At 37.8% G+C, this 20,201-nt stretch overlaps 1 protein-coding gene across 3 annotated transcripts in view; it reads right to left on the bottom strand.

The window, feature by feature from the left end:
- Positions 1-3,243: 3,243 nt before the first annotated feature.
- Positions 3,244-20,201, bottom strand: part of STK26 (serine/threonine kinase 26) — a gene marked incomplete at its 3' end in the record, with an annotated part of 29,154 nt that continues 12,196 nt past the window's right edge. Inside the window, exons 2-10 of one of the 3 annotated variants that reach the window (XM_084269199.1) lie at positions 15,979-16,209; positions 9,400-9,456; positions 7,630-7,738; positions 7,379-7,536; positions 5,486-5,671; positions 4,710-4,858; positions 3,985-4,078; positions 3,471-3,533; positions 3,244-3,384 (exon numbers count right to left, since the gene is read on the bottom strand). In XM_084269199.1, the coding sequence (XP_084125325.1) occupies positions 3,244-3,384; positions 3,471-3,533; positions 3,985-4,078; positions 4,710-4,858; positions 5,486-5,671; positions 7,379-7,536; positions 7,630-7,738; positions 9,400-9,456; positions 15,979-16,209 (1,188 nt within the window). The remainder of the gene's footprint in view (positions 3,385-3,470; positions 3,534-3,984; positions 4,079-4,709; positions 4,859-5,485; positions 5,672-7,378; positions 7,537-7,629; positions 7,739-9,399; positions 9,457-15,978; positions 16,210-20,201) is intronic. The other 2 variants (XM_084269200.1, XM_084269201.1) reach the window with 2 other exon arrangements.

The raw sequence follows: 20,201 nt of genomic DNA, 5'->3' as shown, positions 1-20,201 counted from the left end.
GGTGCAGGAATGCCATATGCAGTATGATAAAAACCTTCCTGAAGGGACTTGGAGAGCGAGGCTGTATTGTACACACGCGGATGAGTGTTTCCTCGCGCCGTCCTATGAGGTAGGTAAACACCCCACCCATTTCACAGGAAAAGAAGAGGCACCATAGTTCAGCAACATTACAGTCGTATTAGAAATAAGACAGGTTCCAGGTTCCCAAATAATTCACTATCCCTACCTACGCAGAATCGTTTAGAGTTGCATAGATTAAAGACCTTGTGTCAACAGGGTAGAGCCACCGGTTCCAAAGTCTGGGAGGAATTCCCATCACCCATCCCCTCGGTCTCCCACACAAACAGAACGATGCAGAAGCAAATATATGTTGTTAATTCTGGGAAATTTGTGTGGAGCTCTTTAAAATGAGATTTGGGTCAAGAGTGCTGAAAGCCAAGGTCACTGTGGCACAGGCCTTTTTGCACCTTCACTCCACAGTGCCGAGTTCACAACCAAGCCAGGGCGGTCTGACACCTCTACCATGTTGTCACAGGCCGCGCGTTCGTCTGAGCACACAGATCCTGCAGACTCCTCGGGAACGGCACAAACTGAACCCCGGGCTGCTCCTTCTGTCTGGCTAGAGCATTCCTGGGGCGCAGGAATGACAAGAACAGCATGGGGGGGACCCGAGCCTTTTCAAAGCCACCATGCAACTCTGTGCAAGGACACCTTTCTCCACCTAGCAGACAAGTGTAAGAGGTATATGCACACCTCTGCACATCCACTAAAATCCAGAACAAAACGCACAACAAAACAAGCTCATGAAAGTTTACAGAACTTAAATATTTATTTTTAAACCATTTAAAACCCCCAAAACACTGAAATAAGTTTCATCTATAAACAGATTTACAAGACTAAACAACTACAGAAGCTAGAGGAGCACTACAATTTGTTTCTGTGATGCAGTTACTTTGTAAAGCTTCAGATCAACTGTATTTACAACTGCTGCTCTTACATTTATAAAAATATTTATTTAATCCATAACATTATTGTTTTCAAAAACTATTTCCAGACTTTTTTCTCAGATATAAATTCTAATCCAATTTCAGTTATATAGCAGATGAAAGTTTTAAACAGAAACATTTTTTTAAAATTAAAACAAGGAGTTAAAAGTAATTTTTTTTTTTTTTACAGTGTAGGCACCATTGAAAATAATTGTCCTTGGCATATCTAACCGCCATCTCTCACAAGTGTCCTTTATATAAAAACAATGTAATGGCAACGTTTGACTAAAAATGCAGTATTTACTTGCACACCATTACTTTTTCAATATTTGGCAGATATATTTCAGATTCTTTAAAATGACTTTTGTGCAAAAACAAAATGTGCAGGTCTGAACCATAAAATAAACACACCCAGCCTTTATCAAAAATAAATTTACACCAACAGTTCCACAGCTAAGTACTGAAAAACAATCCCAGTTCAAAACTTCAGCATAATATACATACTGGGTTGAAAAAGGGAAAAAAAAGAAAAAAAAAAAGAGATTACGCATCTAGCAGTACCATAAATATGTAACTGAAAGCAACTTTATAGTCCTACCTAGGTTTTCTGGAAAAAAATAAAAATAAAAATCACTCCGTACTGCACAGTACTACCTTTTGGTGAAAGAATATCTATAACTCAGTTATTTGCATATTGACTGGTAAATACATACTTAAAATACATTTTCAGAAAAATTATAAACAAATTATGTTGATGTACTGTATTTAATGTATTTAAAGAACAAAAATGTGTATAAATATCTTACAGGAGAAACAACACCACCACACAGAACGCTGGTGTTACGCTTATACCTGCTTGTGAGGTATGTATCATGCGACGCTCAGCTTCTCTGGCTCCCTTCCACCCAGGCATGTATACTCAGAGGAAAAAAGTTAAATTAAGTTAAACTGGACTTCAGGTTTTGTCCATTATTGCCAAAAGCCCCACCCCCTCAGCTGTATTGCTTTAAATTTTCCTACCGTGATGATCTAAGGTTGAATTACTACTTCAAAACCTGTTCTAAAAGGTAACACACATACTGTACATCAGGATATACCTGTTGCTACATATCACCTGCAAACTATTGACATATTGCTCTCAAATATATTTAATCATAGAGCTGCCTAAAATACTATACCAATTTAGAATGATAATAGATACTGTTGCAGGTTTATTTTTCAGGGCACGATAACTAGATGCTGGTTGAAGCAGGTGCTACAGCAATACCCTTGCCACTACATTACGTGTTTTGAATACACCTGTGAAAAAGCTATTTTCTCTGAAGCTTGTTAGTGATTTACAAAAGTTTAACTCATGAATACAAAAGACCTGTACATCCCCATGTACAGGGAAAAAAATAGAATCAAAACATACTGTACTTGCACTTTCTATTAACTAAAGTAATGGTTATTTCTAAAAGCAAAACTGCACCTCAACATTTATCGGATTAAACAGGTGAAACTACAATATTAAAAGTTGTTCTTTACAAAATAATTTCCTGAAAATATAAAACCATGTGCACTGCCACAAAATAGTTGAGTAGGTTCTTTCAAATCCTCAATCACCATCAATATGTTGCAAAGATCCAAAAGGCACAAGGAGCTCATGAGCTAAGCACTGCCAAGCTTGAAGTAGTTTTGGTGGGTTTCACTGGGTCCATACGAAACAGCAGTCAATTATGTGAAGTTTCTTAGGATGAGTCATTAACAGAAAATCTACAGATTAAAAACACACAAGCAAGAACGTTAATTCTACTGTTTCAGCGTGGCAAGTAGTACATCACTCTCTGTATCACTAAACTAGTAAAAGCCTTCAGCTCAGCACTTCACAGAAAAGAACACCAGAAGTTAAATTCAAGAAAAAGATCCCTAGAAAGATAAAAATCAACCTGATCATTTACTTGGTATAAATATGCTTTAACAAAATGGCAGGCTAAATTAAAGGAAGCAACTTGTAACACTAAAAATATAGTAGTAGAAGACTAAACATATAGCAACTGTTACTATTGGGGTTAGTCTCAAAAAGAAGTGCTCGGTATAATAGAGAAGCTGAAAGTTTAAAGCAGTGGACTAGAGCAGATCTTCCACTTGACACTGAACTACTCAGAACATTGAGCATCAACTGACCGTTCATGTGTGTAAATACCTAATTTTTTTTCCCCTTTTTAAAAGAAAGTGCCTTTTTTTAAACAATGCATAAAAAACACCATTCCTCAACTTACTTCTGAAATTTCTCCATAAGTTTCTTCACCATCTTATCTGTGATCCCTGGACAGGTTGCTTCTGCCATATTGATGCTTTTCTCCAGTTCCTCAATTGCTTTCTTTCTGCTAGCATTATTTGTGTCCTGCTGTTTGAGCTGAGTAGAAACCAAAGTAAGATTTATAAAACTTACCACACACTTGAGTAATACTGTCAAAGATTTCTTTTAAAGACAAGACTTACCTCAGCAAACACAGGGGTGATTATCATAGTTAAACAACTCAGGGTTTTAACAAGATCCTGATCCTAAAATTCAATATATAAGAGTTACATCAGCATATTCCTATATAGCTGCTTTTCACACAGCACACTTAACTGGAAGTTCAGTTAAATTCAGCAAAGCACTTGAAATACATTACAGAAACAATAAAAGCACAGTACCTCAACAAAGGTTATGTGATGTGGCAACAGATGCATGATGACACACAAGAAACAATGCCATGTATCATCAGAAAAACAGTTCAGTGTTTCCCTTCTAATACGAGTTTTTAAAATTCCTATCTCTACAGATACTGATCTGTTAGTATGCAGTATCTTATACTTGACACAGGCATAGGAAATATCATTCACAAGCATCATCTCTTGAACTACAAAAAGAGTGCCAGATGTGAACAATTACGAAGTTTTATCACCATCTTCCTTAAACTGGCTTCAAAACCAGCACTTAACACAGAAGAACTCTTCAGACTGTACATACCGTCCCATTCTGCAGCTTCTTTGCATCTGGCTTCTTTCGAACTGTAGTAAAGCTCCACTCAGGATGAGAGTTATTTTCTTTGTTACTGGACTCCCTGAAGAAAAAGGATATGAGGTACGTAATACTAGCCACAGCATAGCCCTAACCTAAGCACAGGGAACTCAAATGCATACTACATCTATATAGAATAGTCCCCTGTTCCTTAAATATAAGAAAAATACATATTGAAACATCAACTGAACTTTAAAAAAAAAAAAAAAAAAGAATTTCAGAAGCTGAATGAACTGAAAAGAGAAGATGTTATCTACCCATAAAGCCTACCTGCTCCCATGGCATCCCATTTAAAACGGTTACCTGATATCCAGAAAAGCAAGAGACTTACAGAATATATGTTGTTCCACAGGCACTGTGCAAATTTCTTCATACAACTTAACCCTGCTCTGATATATTTTTAATTGTGTTTGGTTTTGGTACAACCACAAGCCCTAGACTAGGAAATACAGAGCACTTAAACCGAACTAAAACTGAGTTCACAGATAATGAGCACACAGTTTAACTTATGCTTTAGCCTTTAGGGTCACAGAATGGGTTTTCTTGAAAGAGGCCAATGAAAAATATACAGAACAGACAGACATAAGAAAAGAGGTGTTAATTACGCAGAGAAAATGCATGAAAGCTGCTTCAGTAGCATTAACCAAAAGAGTCTAAACTGGAAATAAACTTACGAGTCGGAACCATCGGAATCACTTTCATCACTACTATGTCCCTCTGCTTTCCATCTCTTAAATCTATCAATCAGCTCTGTCAGATAGGAAGTCTTCTTGGCATTTTTCATAATGAATTTGTGCTTCAGAAGTTCTTTTGCAGTAGGGCGCTGCAAGAAACACTTGAATATTTAATGTTATGATAACATAACATGATTTTCAATGATAATAGGGGAGATTTAGTGAGACAATTGACTTCTAGCTCTAACTCACATAGTATCAGGAAATAAGTGAAACAGGAAGTCAAGAAAAGGCAGCAATCCACATGTACTCTAAAAATACGATCAAGTTACACACCAACTATATTGCTTATCCTTCTACGATAGAAGGTACACACCCAGGAAAATGACTAATCAAAATTCTCTAGTGCAACGTCTCCTTGTAAGCATAATTCAGACAGACAGCAACATTTCTGCTGGTGAAAAAGATTTAAGATTCTCTCCTCTGTTGAAGCTTCTCTTCTGCATTTATCATGAGTGCTGTTTAGGAAGCTTTCTCTGCCACCACCATTTCTTTCAGCATTCTCCCTCCTCCCTACAGCATTCCAAACAAAAGAGACTAGGATGGAGGTAGCTATTAAAAAGCACCACCACCATTTACACTAGAAAGTACAGTCTCTACAGTTATTTCAATCACCTATGATGCACTACACCAGCAAAATTATTCACAATCATAAAGAGCAGAAAACAAGCCCAAAACCTCTACACACACACACACACAAACACACATCTACTCACAAACGTTGGGTCCTTATTCAGACATGCATCAATGAATTCTTTAAAAGGTTTACTGAATTCTCCTAATAAAGTTGGTGGATTGTTTTTCGGAATGAGAAACAGAACTCTCATCGGATGCATATCAGAGTTGGGAGGCTCCCCTTTGGCTAGTTCAATAGCAGTGATTCCCAATGACCAGATGTCAGCCTGAGAAAGGAAAAAAGTCACTTTTAGTACAAAATTAAGAGACTACTGAGACTAAGGGTTGAATAATTAAATTCCTCACAGATGCTGCATCTAGTTAATAAAATATGCACAAACATGCCTTTATAATACCTGAAGGCTCTAATTCCCAAAAACCAGGCTGACTTAATCAGCCCTACAACTCTGTCAAACATCTACAACATCATTTTTGTTGTACACTTTGTCCCTGCTGTAATGTTATCAGTAAGTTAAAGATGCAACTAAAGACACATGCTATTGGAAAAAGCTTCAGAAACATTCATCTTCCTTTGATTTTTTTTTCCTCTATAACAAACTGCTACTTCCCTACATCTAACTCAGTTTTTCTTTAGACAGCAAAACTACACACTGATGTTATTTCGTAAATGGTCAATTTATCAGCAAACTAGTTACACCTCAAATGCCAAATTCACAGTATAAGTTTCTGAGGAATATAACAAGTAGTATTTATTTTAGCTAACAGGTAAGCATTACAAATAAATTCTGTCTTTGTATCAAAGTATCTTATGAACTATACAATTATTTTCTGATTTAGAGATTTTTCTCAAGTGAAATATACATCACTTGCACTTTTTTAGATAAGCTATTAAGGTCACTAAATGTGTTTATCATCAAGTAGTGGCTAGCAATGGTTGACTACACTTGGCACAGAAGTCACAAACCAAAGTTACCCAATATTTCTTTCCTATTCACAAGAACTAAAATATCTGTATTGAATAACAAAGAATTAAACTAGCTTGTTGTTTATTACTGAAACATCATAACCAATAATTGTATATTGGAGCAAACCAATTGTATATTGTTTTCCAAAGAAGAGGTAAGATTTTTAAATCTCTGCCACTACAAAAATGTATTCTAGTTTATTTTGTCATTTGGAAGTATGGAGAGAAGGAAAGAAGTCAAAAATCAGTCCAGTTGACAAAACATTCATCAGTATTAGCCTAGAAATCGAAATGTATCCTGTCTAAAACCCTTCATCTGTCCTATCAAAGGCTTGCATCTTCCATGCTTTCCCATCAGACTTCTGGTATTGTTCTTGCAATGTACTGAGGAGATATGGAAGGCATAAGATTAGGTTGTTGGGAGTATGTAAATGAAGGGGTGGTACAGATGATTTTTACACAGGTTAAGCAGAAGCAGAATTATTCTCACTTTGCCTGGACAACAAGCATTTTTTATAACAGGGTAGAGAGTGCTTTTCCAAAATGCCCAGAGGAGCATGCTACATCTGCACCACTGAAACCCTAAGCATGAGAACTACAGCTTTCTATCAGCAAGAACTGAGATGTACACAAATTCTTCCAACTCTCAATGATCCTGGGAAAGTCTACTAGAGTGTAAATATCTTCAGAACATGCCAAGTATTTGACAATCTTTTCTTTATGTGCATACTGCGAGTACAGTTACCTGTTCATTGAGGAAAAAATGGTTCAAAGTTGTTACTTGGCATATATCAAGACTTTTAGATCTCTGGCTTCTATTTAAGGTTGATCTATATACAGAGTACGAGAGTGCAACGCCAACACTGAAGCACACTGCCATTTCACTAACCACACACTGTAGGTTGTCTTGAGGACATACACACAGGAGAAGAGTTGACTGTTCCCTCCTGATCTTAATTTCTAACAGCAGTTCTCAATCCTTGGAAAAACACACTACTCTCATACTTACTTTTGAATCATATGCTGACTGCTGAATAACCTCCGGGGCCATCCAAAATGGGGTTCCAACAAAGGTATTCCTCTTGATTTGCGTATCTGTCAGCTGCCCAGCAACTCCAAAATCAGCAAGCTTAACATCACCTTGCTCTGATAACAAGACATTGGCAGCTGCCAAGGGGAAGTAACACAGCATCTAAATTAGAACACCACTCTTAGGATTTTTAAAGATTTTAGCAAAGTAGAATTTAAAACCTTATGCACCTTTTATATCCCTGTGAATTTTCTTCTCTGAGTGTAGGTAGTCAAGACCTTTCAAGATTTCCTTTAGCATGGTAGCAATCTGGAACTCATCAAATGGGCCAGCACGCAGCTTTAGAGAAAAGACACAGTACAGTAGTTTTAGTCTTGTATCTATTGATACTGATTTAATTAACATCTTGTTCTGTTAGTGCCTTGTTATTGATTTAATTTGATCTTAAGCTTGAAGATTTTTTAAACAAGGCGCAATTAGAATTCATTAAAAATTTAGTGAAGTATGTTAACATCCCATCAGAAACAGGTGCTGCTGAGTGATCATCTTCCCATCTACTCTACTGATAATGCCGTTAGATTCTTAAGACACAGAGTACACACTCCCCTCAGCATCCAACACAGATGAAAAGCTAGAGCTAACTTCCCACAAATGTACAGCTTCCTACAGATAGCAGACTGGATTTTGCAGTTTGGATTAAGAAACTCTTATTTCAAAATAAATCAGTCTGTGGACTGTGGGTTGTAAATGTAATGATGCGTGTTTTCCTTGCTCCAGAATTTCTGATTCCATGCTTACTTTTGCTTCAAGAATGTGACATGCTACTTACTGTAAAGCTGCTACTATGGAATAAGCTTTGCACGTTAGAAAGCCATGTAAATAAAACAGGAGCAATTAAGAGTTGGTGATTCTGCTATAAAAAAAATACCAACAATGTATCACTGAAAGAGAGAACACCATGAAATTATGGTATGGTGAAGCAAATCAGATAACAAGCTTTATTCTTCTAGAGGTTCAGTGGTTTCAAATGTCACTAGTAAAAGCTACCTCACTACTTCTGACACTCCACAGAGGCTACCAATTATTCAAGTGATAAGACAGTCCCTTTCTCAAAGGCCAAGTTCCAGAGCTACCAACTATCACACACTACACATACAACCGTGTAAGAGTAATCTATGCTTTTGCACTCTCATAGCTGAGTTGATGTGATGTAATTTCATAAAGTTAAAACACATTTGTGAGGTTAAGCCCATACTTCAACCCTTGCAGAAAGGGCTACTGTTAACAAATACATAATTAACACCATTCTGTAAGACTGAAGACATTCTGTTTTTCCTTCAGAATGGCACAAAGATACAGTTCTATTACCTTGCAGGAAAGGGTGGGTCTAAGCTCTACAGCTGATGCAAAGCTGTACTGAAGTACGGGAAAACCACAACCACATACAGCAGGACTGCTGGTCTCTGAGCTGCACCCTTCATGAATACAACACTATCTTAAGTAAAAGCACTTTCATGCTTAACTGAAAATGGAAAACCCAACACCTTTTAGCCAGTTAAAATTAACTATACTCTGTGGGCACACACTTAATTTGTTCCTGAGCCCCCACCCCAAAGGAAACACTTTTTTTATTCAAGTATTATGAATTCTACTTGGTGGGGGGAACAGGGAAACAGATAACCCAAAACCCCAACTTATGTAGCAAGAACAGTACTTCTCACATGGGAAAAAAGAAAAAAAAACACCCTTATACTAGACTGCGAACAAATGGATGCTTCCTAATGCTGAGACACAAAAAGCAACAACCAAACAAATCAACAAGGATTCAATATAACAGGAGCTACCACTCAATCTGACACTTTTTGGAGCATTATAATGTAGTAGTGATATAGTATCAGCTGCCTCCAGGGTCTAAATTTTATAGATATTTGAAAGCACTACAAGCACAACAAAATACGGTTCATTAGTACTTATAATACAAAAAAATGCAATATACTTACAAGATCCAAAGCTGAACCTCCACCCAAGTATTCCATTATTATCCATAGTTTTGTGCCCTGTAAAGGAAGGCATGAATTGTTACAAGTCCAAGGATGCCATTAAAAAACCCAAAACAAAACCCAAAACCAAAAAACCACAATACAGTACCAGCATACTGCTGGGAGAATGCAAATACAGGGTCCCATTAATCACCAGGTTACACGTAATTACTTATTGTGGAATGATCACACAGCTCCTATGCACGATGTCTAAATATCTATTTGAGTTCTGTATTTAAAAAGAAGCAACAAAAGAACCCCCCCACCACTCTCCCCACCACTACGCATATTCAGCTAACTGGTATCTAAAATGACTCCACCCTAAAGGAATGGAACTTAGAGGGGAAAAAGTTGTTTAATGTAACACTTCTTAGAAATAACTGTCTTTGCATTATGATTAATTCCAGCCATTTCTGATACAGAAGCATTATGATTTTAATAGGAAGTGTTCTTGTAATATTGAAACACCTTTTATCTGAGGAAAATACTCAGAACTTAAAATTGCTTTTGAGTTAGAGTATGAACATGCTTCTTCAAAGACAGCATAAACTTAAGGAGGTAAGCTGCTAGGTGCCTCTTCACATACATGGCAATAGTGCAGGTGTGTATCTAATAACTCAAGTGACAACTGACAGCCATAACATGCTTGTAACTTGCATCCTGCCACAAAACATGCCTGCTACCATAGGGGTAGCTCTGATTTTGAGGCAAAGCAGCACCAGCCAGAAGCAACTGCACTGCTAGACCCGGAACCCTACAAAAACACTCAGGTTTCCCAAGTTTTCAGAACAGAGGTTTGAAATAGGCCATTAAAAGGTCACAGATAGGAGCAATATAATTCAATAAAAAAGTATGACTTAAGGAACCTATTACTTTTTAAAATTATTTCTAGGAATACTGCAAAATGCACATATTCCTTCACTATATGCTACTTAAATCTCAACCCCTGTGAGTATGTGACCTTCCAATGTCTCAACTACTCGAATAACCACAACTGACAAAAGCTTCTAACACTGATTTCTAGGTGCTCACTTTGCCCTCAATACATATGTAGCTACAAAAGGTGGCTGGTTTGTATAAATAAAACTGCAAAGATTTGGTATCAGATTGTATGTTTCAAAAGTAGGATCTTCTGTTTGCCTGCCCAGCTTCCCCTCAATCTTTAGAAGAAACACAAATACTACTCTATGGGCTGCTATCCTGAGAAATTCTGTGAATAAAAACATTTATTTAAAATTTTTAAAAGTTATTGAAAATATCGATGAAGTACCATGCATGCTATTTAAGTCCTCAGCAAATATTTACTAGTGCTAGTTCCTCATAACAGAGCACAAGCTTACGGCAGGAATACTTCTTAAAGCCTCTTGCATTCTGCACTGTATGCTTTCCCACCCTGTTGCCCGACCAGTGACAGAGATCTAAAGACAACTCAGCAAGCAAATAAAGGCACAGTTTCTCAAAGTACTAAATCCAATTATCTTAACAAAGTAAGCTCTATTAGATTTATATTGAATTTTAAAAACACACCATTTATGAGAGTCTATTCCAATATTATGAGATCAGCAGGGAAGGGCTGGCTAATTTTAGCAGTTTTTATAAAGCCCAACTCTGTCAGCTGAGAAGACCCACAAGGAACTCCAGTTTAAGGCAAACATTGTGGTTACCAGACATGTTTGGAGGATTTGACTATTACTTGAAAACAGTGTAACATGAAAATGAATAAGTCCAGTGTTTCTGAAATAATGTCTCAAAGAAAATGCTACTATCCACTGTAACCGGGTGTGGGTATTTTCTAGCCAGGCATGAACAACCTTTTTCCTAGCTATTTTAGGTCAATCAAGTATAAATAGACAATGTAGAACAAACAGTATCTTTAGATTGCCTCAAAGCTTTGCTGCACAAAACGCTGTACAATTTTAATGGAAGCCTCTGGATGCTACTATAGGAATTCTCCATAATCAAATCTGAAAAATTGAGAGTAACTTCAGACTTGCTTTAGCTGCAGAGAAAAAAGCAAGCCCAGGTGGCTGTAACAGTTACAAGGACAGACATTTAAACCCCTGGGCTAGATGGCACAAAGAAAACAATAATGACATTTCAGTTACCAAGAAAAGATCTATCACTGTAGGACTGGGTGAAAAGTACAGCTCAAGTGTTTTATCAAGCTTCACAAATTTGTGTAACCAAAATATGCCAGAACTGGGGCAGCTTTTAATACCTTTCATCTTTTTCTTGCCTAAATTGATGAAGTAATACTACATTTTGACAAGCCATTAGTCTTGTGGAATACATTCATTTTAGCTATCCAGCATAACCTGCATTGCTACACACCATCACTTTCAAGGGTACCCACTACAGCCAGTGTTTTATTTAGTGAGGTGTAATGTTAAATGCAATCAAAGTGCAATACAGGATGAGACAAGTTTAGACCCTGACCTACCACATCTACAGACATCTTCATCAGGATTTTAGTTATTTTGCAGCTACAGAGGTTTCATTAATACAGCTGTAAGCTTGTACAATCCTACACACATTTGTGAGACACTATATAAACGTAAACCATTTTACTACAATATACAAATGTATTTATTATGGTGCATTCTTTAACTATACATATGCTTGTACATCACCTACCACTATGTTTAGGAAACTGATCCTGCAAGATACCCAATGAAAACTTAAGTTACTAATACCTAAGCTTGGAGATTAATTCAGTGGGAAACTCCCTTTCAAAGTCCAAAATTCAAGATACAAATGCTGCCCAAATTACAAAGATATGAGGGCTTTGCACCTCTTCATGTCATAACAACTCAAAATTGGCATCAGCTTTACACCAAAAAACTCAAGGAATTAAGCCTCTGCCATCTTGTAACAGTGATGAAGTTTTTAAACAGTCACTACACTGCTAGGTAAAAATATTAAGGGGCTGTCCATATTTTTTAAAGCAGATTTGCAAGTCAGATGTACAAGCTGTAGCTAATGAGCAGATAGACTGGACATAACAGTATCTTACTTGGCATCAGCTGAGCTAAGTTACAAATTAGTAAGTCAAGTAATTGAAATAAAGACACTCTTCCCTTCCCCCTTTCAGCAGCAGAGCATCTGGAAGAGCCTGCGTGTAGCTGGTAAGCCTCAGGCTCTCCAGACTGAGCCACTCCATCACAGTCAGCCAGAAGGCTGGCTCTGCATCCTGAGACACAAGGAAACTCTAAAGCTTCAGAGAACAGACCGTACAAAAATAAGATCTTGCATCTGAAATGTGAAACCCTCACAGCTAACATCTCATATTTTGTGTTTTGGTCATAAACAACTTTTAATTATTAAGTATGTTATCTTACCAGAGGAAAAGCTGAGATTGACAAGCTGATGGTGAGAACAGTTTGCTTATTCAAAGATCACTTGAATTTGGCTAAAAACACAAGTATAAGTTACAACAGAAAATGTTCCATTACAGTTCAACTGGATGAACTGAGGTGCACATGAAAAACCAACACATGGTCACAGCTGCAGTTTCTTCAAAGTAAAAACTATCAAATTTTGTAGCATTTAGTGACTTTAACTAGATCTAGATTTCTCAACTAAAGCAATAAAGTGTTGTAGGCTATCTGAATGCCTCTGCACTGAGGGTCTGCTTTGGTATAGTCATGATAACACTAAGTGATTTAAATAGTGCTCCAAATAGTGATTTCAATAAACTCCCAAACATCTCCAATGCCATTTCTAGAGCTTCAGAGAAAGCCACATATATGATTAACACATTTTAGTAAACTATTTCTATTCCATAAGCATGATCTGAAAGAGTGGCTCAACTGTTTTGTTTTCCCGTAAATAAAGCTGCAAAAGGAAAAAGAAAACCCTCTTAAATTCTGAAATAGCTTCTATTTGCTGCATGCTTATGTTCCTTTTAACCACTATCTTAAAAGGTATTTCTAGGAATACTTTCTGTGATCATTATATATAAAATCAAGCATTCGCTAACAAAAGCCTTTTGAACGCGATCTCTGTACCAGTCATATCCATGGCAAACTGCTATTGATCTCTGCAGCCAGGGATTCTGCTTTGTAAGAAATAAGATGTCTTAATTTTTAGAATTTAACCTCAATATTCTATAACCTTTAATTATACAGTCATTTAGTACACTGCTGTACCCTTTTCACTGTTTCTAAGAGATTTCTACAAATATATAGAGAAATTAAGCCCTGAATGAAGCACTACACAGCTAAATACTTAAGATGACAGCCATTGTGAGACTAATAGCTAAGAAAAAAGGTTAAAAGCTACAGTAATCAAGTGTAGGGGGGAAGGAGACATATATAATCCTCAAATATCTGCTATTACTAAAATGAAAGGGCAGCATGAAAAATTCTTTGCACATGTAACAAACCCAATGCACTCTTTCCCCTCAAGAATCTTGACCTGAAAGATGTACTATTTGTAACAAAGGATAAAACCAGCCTAGAAAAATTTAAAGCCAAAATACTACTTAGACAGTCTTCTTATTTATCCAATTACAGAACTAAAAGTCCTCATTTATTTCTGGACATTTTTAAACATTCACTTGGGGAACAGCAAGCAAGAGAACTAGCTATCATGCTAGCCTGGGATTAAAGAAAGCATTCCTGTGAAACATTTTCTGGTTGTTGGTTTATGTTGTGGGGGTTTTTTTGGTGGTTTTTTTTTCTTTTATAAAGAGGAATTTCTCAAAGGAATGAGAAAGCAGCACAAATTCCACAAACACCTCCCCAAGCGCCACACAAATTCTCCTGCACCAAAACATGAGAGGTGTGAAAAGTAAACAAGAGATCAGCATTAATCTTTCCATTTAGAATAGAAACAGAAAGACCCCAAACAGTGGGGAGGAGAACATGGCAGCATTAACATGACCTATATTCACCAAGAATTTTTTAAAAACCGAGATCCCTGCCATAAATTGATAGCTTTACAGCATTGATACAATATCTATACCTACATATCTAGGAAGAGGGGGAAAAAGTGAAAGACTTGCATAATAACAGGACAAAGAGAAACTGCTGTGATGCACAGGTATTTAGCCAGATTTGCAATTCCCCATTTACAGCTGCTGAAATCTGTTTAATTCTGACATTTAACAAAACACTTTTACAGGCAAAAACACTTCCCATTATTTACCTTGACCTGTTTGTACTTGAGGGCAAACAATTGGGCTTTCACAACATGAAGTTGTGGAAGAAGAAGAGATGGATACCCAGGAGGATAATATTTAGGACTTAGCTCACCACGGAAAAAAGGACTGTAGAAAAGACTGATCATGTCTGGATCTGCAGTACCATTTGTGCACTGCTCCAGGGCAATATTGCTAGTGAATTCAAAATCCTGAGAAGAACCAGCTTGTTGTAATATAATAGAATGCAGGAAAGTTAAATTCTACTACAATCTCAGAGCTCTATCACTTAATAACAAACAAAACAAAAATCCCACTGATTGAGCCCAGTAAGGAGAAGGAAAGATGGGACATCAGGGACAACTTGTAGGTTCAGCATGAAGAAACAACAGAATACTGAACAACTAATTAAACAGCAAAATCACCATAGCTGGCTTGTCTTAGTAAAAATAAGAATTTAGTCTTTTGAGAAATACACAAAGTTACCCACTTAGCATTAAAATATTAAAAACCAACTGCTTCATCAATTTACACAGGAATAAGAGGCAAATCCACAAAGAACGTTCCAAAATAAGTTCTGTAAATGCTTTTATAGTATCACTTAAAGATACAGCACAAGTGTGACATGGGAACATTTCAGAAAATAATGTCAGAAAACCCAACCAACCAAAACCACCCCCACCCCCCCAAAAAAACCCAAAACCCAAATGCAAGCAGCAAATTAAAACCCAGGAAATTTAAGACAGCTCTAACCACTTTAGCTTTTATTAAATGGTTTTAGGTATTTAAAATAACCTAAAACATATATGCACTGCAGACCACATAAGCAATATTTAAGGTGACTGTACCTGGACAGTTATGCAGGTTGAGAAGACTTGCTTGGTATTTTGGATTTCTCTAGGTCTTCATTTTTGTTTGTTTTTAAATTATGCCTGGTAACATTTCACACAGTGCTTACATAACTCTCTGATGTCAGTGTTACTTTGTCTCAGGCCTACTATGCTGCATAATTACCAACACATCTCTGCACGGTGCAGGGTTTCTTTCCCTATCAGAGAACTGGTTTTGTTTCTATAGCTGCAAAGGATTTTGTTTGTTTTCCCCAAAAATCCCACAAAATTCTGTTAGAGACTATGGTGGGATGAGAGAAAACCGAATTCCAAACCCAACAGCAATGGTAAGAGGAATACTCTATCAACTCCATTCATTCTCTAGCCACTTTGTGCAAATTCCAACCTCAAACAGCAAGCAACAAAAAAGCAAGACAAACTGAAAAGCTCTGTTCAAAATAAAAACAAGGCCCTCCAAGGTCAAGTTGTCATGATAACTCTTCCTCAGTTTCAGAATTTTTTCCTAGCTATGTTCAAAACAGGGAAATCTTTGTCAATACTATACATTACCTTTAAATATGATCCATAGTATTTTGTTACATAAGGACTATCACACTGACTCAAAACAGTTATCTCTTGCTGTATATCTTCTATTTCATCTTCTGCTTCCTCAAGGTCTATGATTTTTATAGCAACCACTTGCTGTGTCCGATTATCAATTCCTTTAAAGACTTCACCAAAGGAGCCTTTCCCAATGCGTTCCAGTTTTGTGAATAGTTCTTCTGGGTCTGCTCTGTGGTTCTAGAATAAAAGAAAGGGGGGAAAAAAAGATAGACAAGTTAGTTGATTTACTTCCAAGTTACTAGCCCTCGTTACTTCCCAAGCAGCACATCATCCGGATTCATTATCACTAGACGGCTCACAGCAGATACATTTCTTCCCTGCACACCAGCTTCCCCTTCAGCTATTAGTTACAGAACATACATTATGCAATTATGTCGCAGGTAAACAAGCCTCACCAGGAAGGGAGTCAGGTACAAATCTCATTTCACTTTGGTACATAACAACCCTTTAAAATGAAAGAACAGAGCTGTTCCTAATAATAATCCTGTTTGTGCAGTAATTCAGAAGACTGGGGAATGCACAGGCACAGGAGCACTATCATCATCACCCAGGCAGAAAAGGCTGGGCTTTCTACCGGGCCAACAGCCTTGGGCAGACAGAGCATCCTATGAAGCAAACACAACATGGAGCTAGCTGCTGGAGGACTGCACTACCCCTATTCACCGGCAGATTCTGAGCTCTGGTAAGATCTGGCGGCTTCAGGGCAGCTACAAGTGCTGACAGAAAGTAGAGCAAAAGGGACTGAGAGACGTTCAAAAGAGGAGTAAGGAGGCTAGAGCAGGGTACTAGAACTGGGGTCCAGATAAGAATGGGCTGGTATCACCCATGCATGCCTTCAGAAGGGGAGCAGAGCAGCAGGCAGCACAGCACTGCTGAGGGCCCCTGGCTCAGAGTCTCTGTTGACTTGCTGAGTTCAGCGGACTAATATACAAGGATTTAGCATTTCTTAGCTCCATTCAAGCTGTCATAAAGAAAAGAAAAAATAATCAAATCCTCATTTTCCTTTCAAGGTTAAGCATGTTAGGTGGCTGCTTAGAGAACCTGTATCAAAAAAACCCAGAACAGTGACTTCTGAAGGATATGGGGTGAACTGTTCCACAGTTTAAGAACAGAAATCTACAGACCACAACAACAAAGTGTGCAAAAAGGTGTTTTTAGGGGGAAAGACAGATATATGAACAGCCAACACTCTGCAGAATAACAGAATTAAATATACGATTGCTATCAGAACTGGGCAACTCACTGCACAAGTCAATTGAACAAGAAACACCTGCTCAATAAAGCCCTCTGACTCTAGAACAACATCCAAAAATACAAAAGACATGCTTTGCTTTAGATCTTTTTTGCCCTCCAAAACTCAGAACCAGCAAAAGAAGTGACAGTTTTGGCAACAGCACATTCAACCCAAGGCATGGATCATCCTACAGAACAAAATATTCAGGTATCAACATGAAGCTCCAGAAAACACCTTTACATCTGTGTCCTTGCAAATGGATACAACATTCTTTACTGGGGAAAAAAAAAATAAATCTATTACTACTTTAATGTAGTCCAAAATGGACAATCAATCTCGTTTCATTACCGGGCCCCAATTGTCACTTCTTTCCCTCGAGCAGAAACAGAAGTTGTTCTACAATATGGTGAGATGAATCAGGAAACAGATTTAGCTAAGTTAACCATGTGATTTGTCAAGTTTATTCTCAACAGAATCCGCTCACTGCTCATATATACCAAGCTGTCCTTTGTGCTACCACAAGAACAGGGAACATGAAGTAGTATGGCAGATTCATGCTGATCGGAGAAGTTAGGTTTTTAGATTTCTGCAGACAAGACACACTGCTATTCCTGAGCAGCACATTATAGCAAGAAGAATGAGGAATTTCCCCCTTTGTCTATACGCTCGTTGCATCTCTTCTCCATTGAAAAAAGAACACCTTCAGAGACATAATTAAGCAAAAAAAATTTGCATTTTCCTTTGTTGACAAATCCAGTGAAAGACACAGAAGAACAAAACCATAATCAAATCAAATAAAAAACAACAGGATTTCGATCTGAAATCTGGTACAACCAATGCTGTTATACTGGGAAGGAACACTTCCAGACAGATAAAAGGAAAGCAATTTAATCACAGATATAGTCAGTTAATCCAACCCTTCACAAATGTTTGATGAACTCTAAGTACAACACTGGAGGTTTGCTTGGGGAGAAGAAACCTTGAGCAGAAGTTTTCTCTGGGCTGCTCAGTGGAAATGTACAACGCTCTAATCCTCTACAACCACTTAACGGTCATCATCAAAACAAGCCAGGCCTCCAGACTCTCTCTCCCCCAAGCTACTTCAGGTGAATCAGAGCTTTAAAGGCTATTTTAACTTCCAACAGCTCTTAACACCATTAAGTAGGAGTGCTGAGGTATATGGAGAGATGGGCATGGCCAGAGATCCCCACAGGCCAGACCTCCATGCACATCCCTGGGAGGGAGAGGTGGAACAGGAGGCATCAGAGGAGAACAAACTGTGCAGGCCTACAGGAGGAAAGTGTCACATCTTTCTATTCTGAGAAAATCCTCTCACAGCAAGCAAAGGCAGCTTTACAGATTCTGCTATTCACCAAAGCTGACAAGGGACTGTAGGACACTTCAGGATAAGGGCAAATATTTCTGACCAACTATGGCTAATATTAAGTTATGTCCTTTGGAAAGGCTTCAAACTTGGAACACTGTGTTACTTAAAATGTGGCCTTAGACCAAAGACCACATTTTAAAACAGATTTGCTTTTACCTTTCTTAATTTCCTTATCTTTCAGACTGTTGTTCTACAGGAATGTTTTTCTACAACTAATAATAGTAATTTTAAATAAACAATTTTGAAAGGCAACTTGTTAAGCAAAGTTATATTTATATAATGTAGTAATGCTAATCCTCCTTCTCCTGATATAGAAAAGGATAGATATGTATTTTATATCTATCCTTTGTATACACACTCCAAAAGTGTGTATACACACCCACCCCCAAAGTGTACCAATAAATTTTTGCAGCAGAGCTGCCAGAAAAGCTTCTAATACAGCAGAAATCACTGTTTCTAACACTGTTAACACTCCTGAGCAAAACAACAAATTGATATTCCCTGTTCTTTCACAAACCTTTCACTGAATGGGGAAAAAGGTTTAGAAGCTTTAAAAGTTGCCTGCGCAAATAACTGGTTTTGTGTTTTTAAATAAATACTGGTTTCTATGGCGAGTCATTCCTGTTGGGCAGCAGATGGTAACAATACAATAGACAGAGGATGGATTCCATCATCACCTCCCTGAAGATAACACCTATAAGTGGACAAATCAGGAAAAGAATCTACTGCTCTGCCCATCCCCAGGCCTGTTTCCACAGACAAAAGCAGCAACAAGTATGACAAACCCAGGCAAATTCATATGCCAACTTCAATCTCACCAGCATGAGTAACAGTACCAGCACCAGAGCGTGACACCACAAGCCCTCTGTATAGCTTAGGAAATCCACCATTTCACCAGTCCAGCACAACTACACAGCCTGTGCTGGCACTCAGTGAAGATATCTCTTCCTCTTACCCAGCCATGTGCTGTTACTGTATGTGTTTATACCCATGTGTATGTGCACATACAGAAACACAGCACAATTCAGCTTGGAAGGGACCTCAGGAGGTCATCTAGTCCAACCACCTGCTCAGATGTCCCAAATAAAACACTATAGAATAATTTCTGCCAGTATACCTGCAGTAGGTGCATAAAGTATCCTGCCAATATGGCTTGTATAAGTATTTTCTTTTTATTCTGATAAGCACAGCTACACAGCAATGTCCTGGCTGCATTCTCCTACAAGACCGACTGGCTGACTCACCTTCCCACCTCTGACCCTTTCACGTACCTGTTCTCCAAATCCTGCCTTCTACCCTTAAAACAAAGTTAAAGCAACAGTAAATATCTAACTCCCAAGACTACAGGAGCTAATAACATACCCCAAATGAGAAGAAACAATGTTAGACTGCTTCAGGATCTGTCAGAGCAGGACAGCTGTTTTACAGAAACAGGTCTTGTAAGAAGTTTCATTAATGAGTTTCATTAAAGGTACTGAGTACAACTGGATGAAAAGACAAAGCTTCAAAGAATCTTGGACAGAGACTGAATTAATGCCTTGTATCTAA

Source organism: Gallinula chloropus (assembly GCF_964237585.1).
Source record: "Gallinula chloropus genome assembly, chromosome: 11".
Taxonomy (NCBI): domain Eukaryota; kingdom Metazoa; phylum Chordata; class Aves; order Gruiformes; family Rallidae; genus Gallinula; species Gallinula chloropus.
Note: the sequence above shows the minus strand (reverse complement) of the source record. Positions and strands in the feature narration are given on the sequence as shown.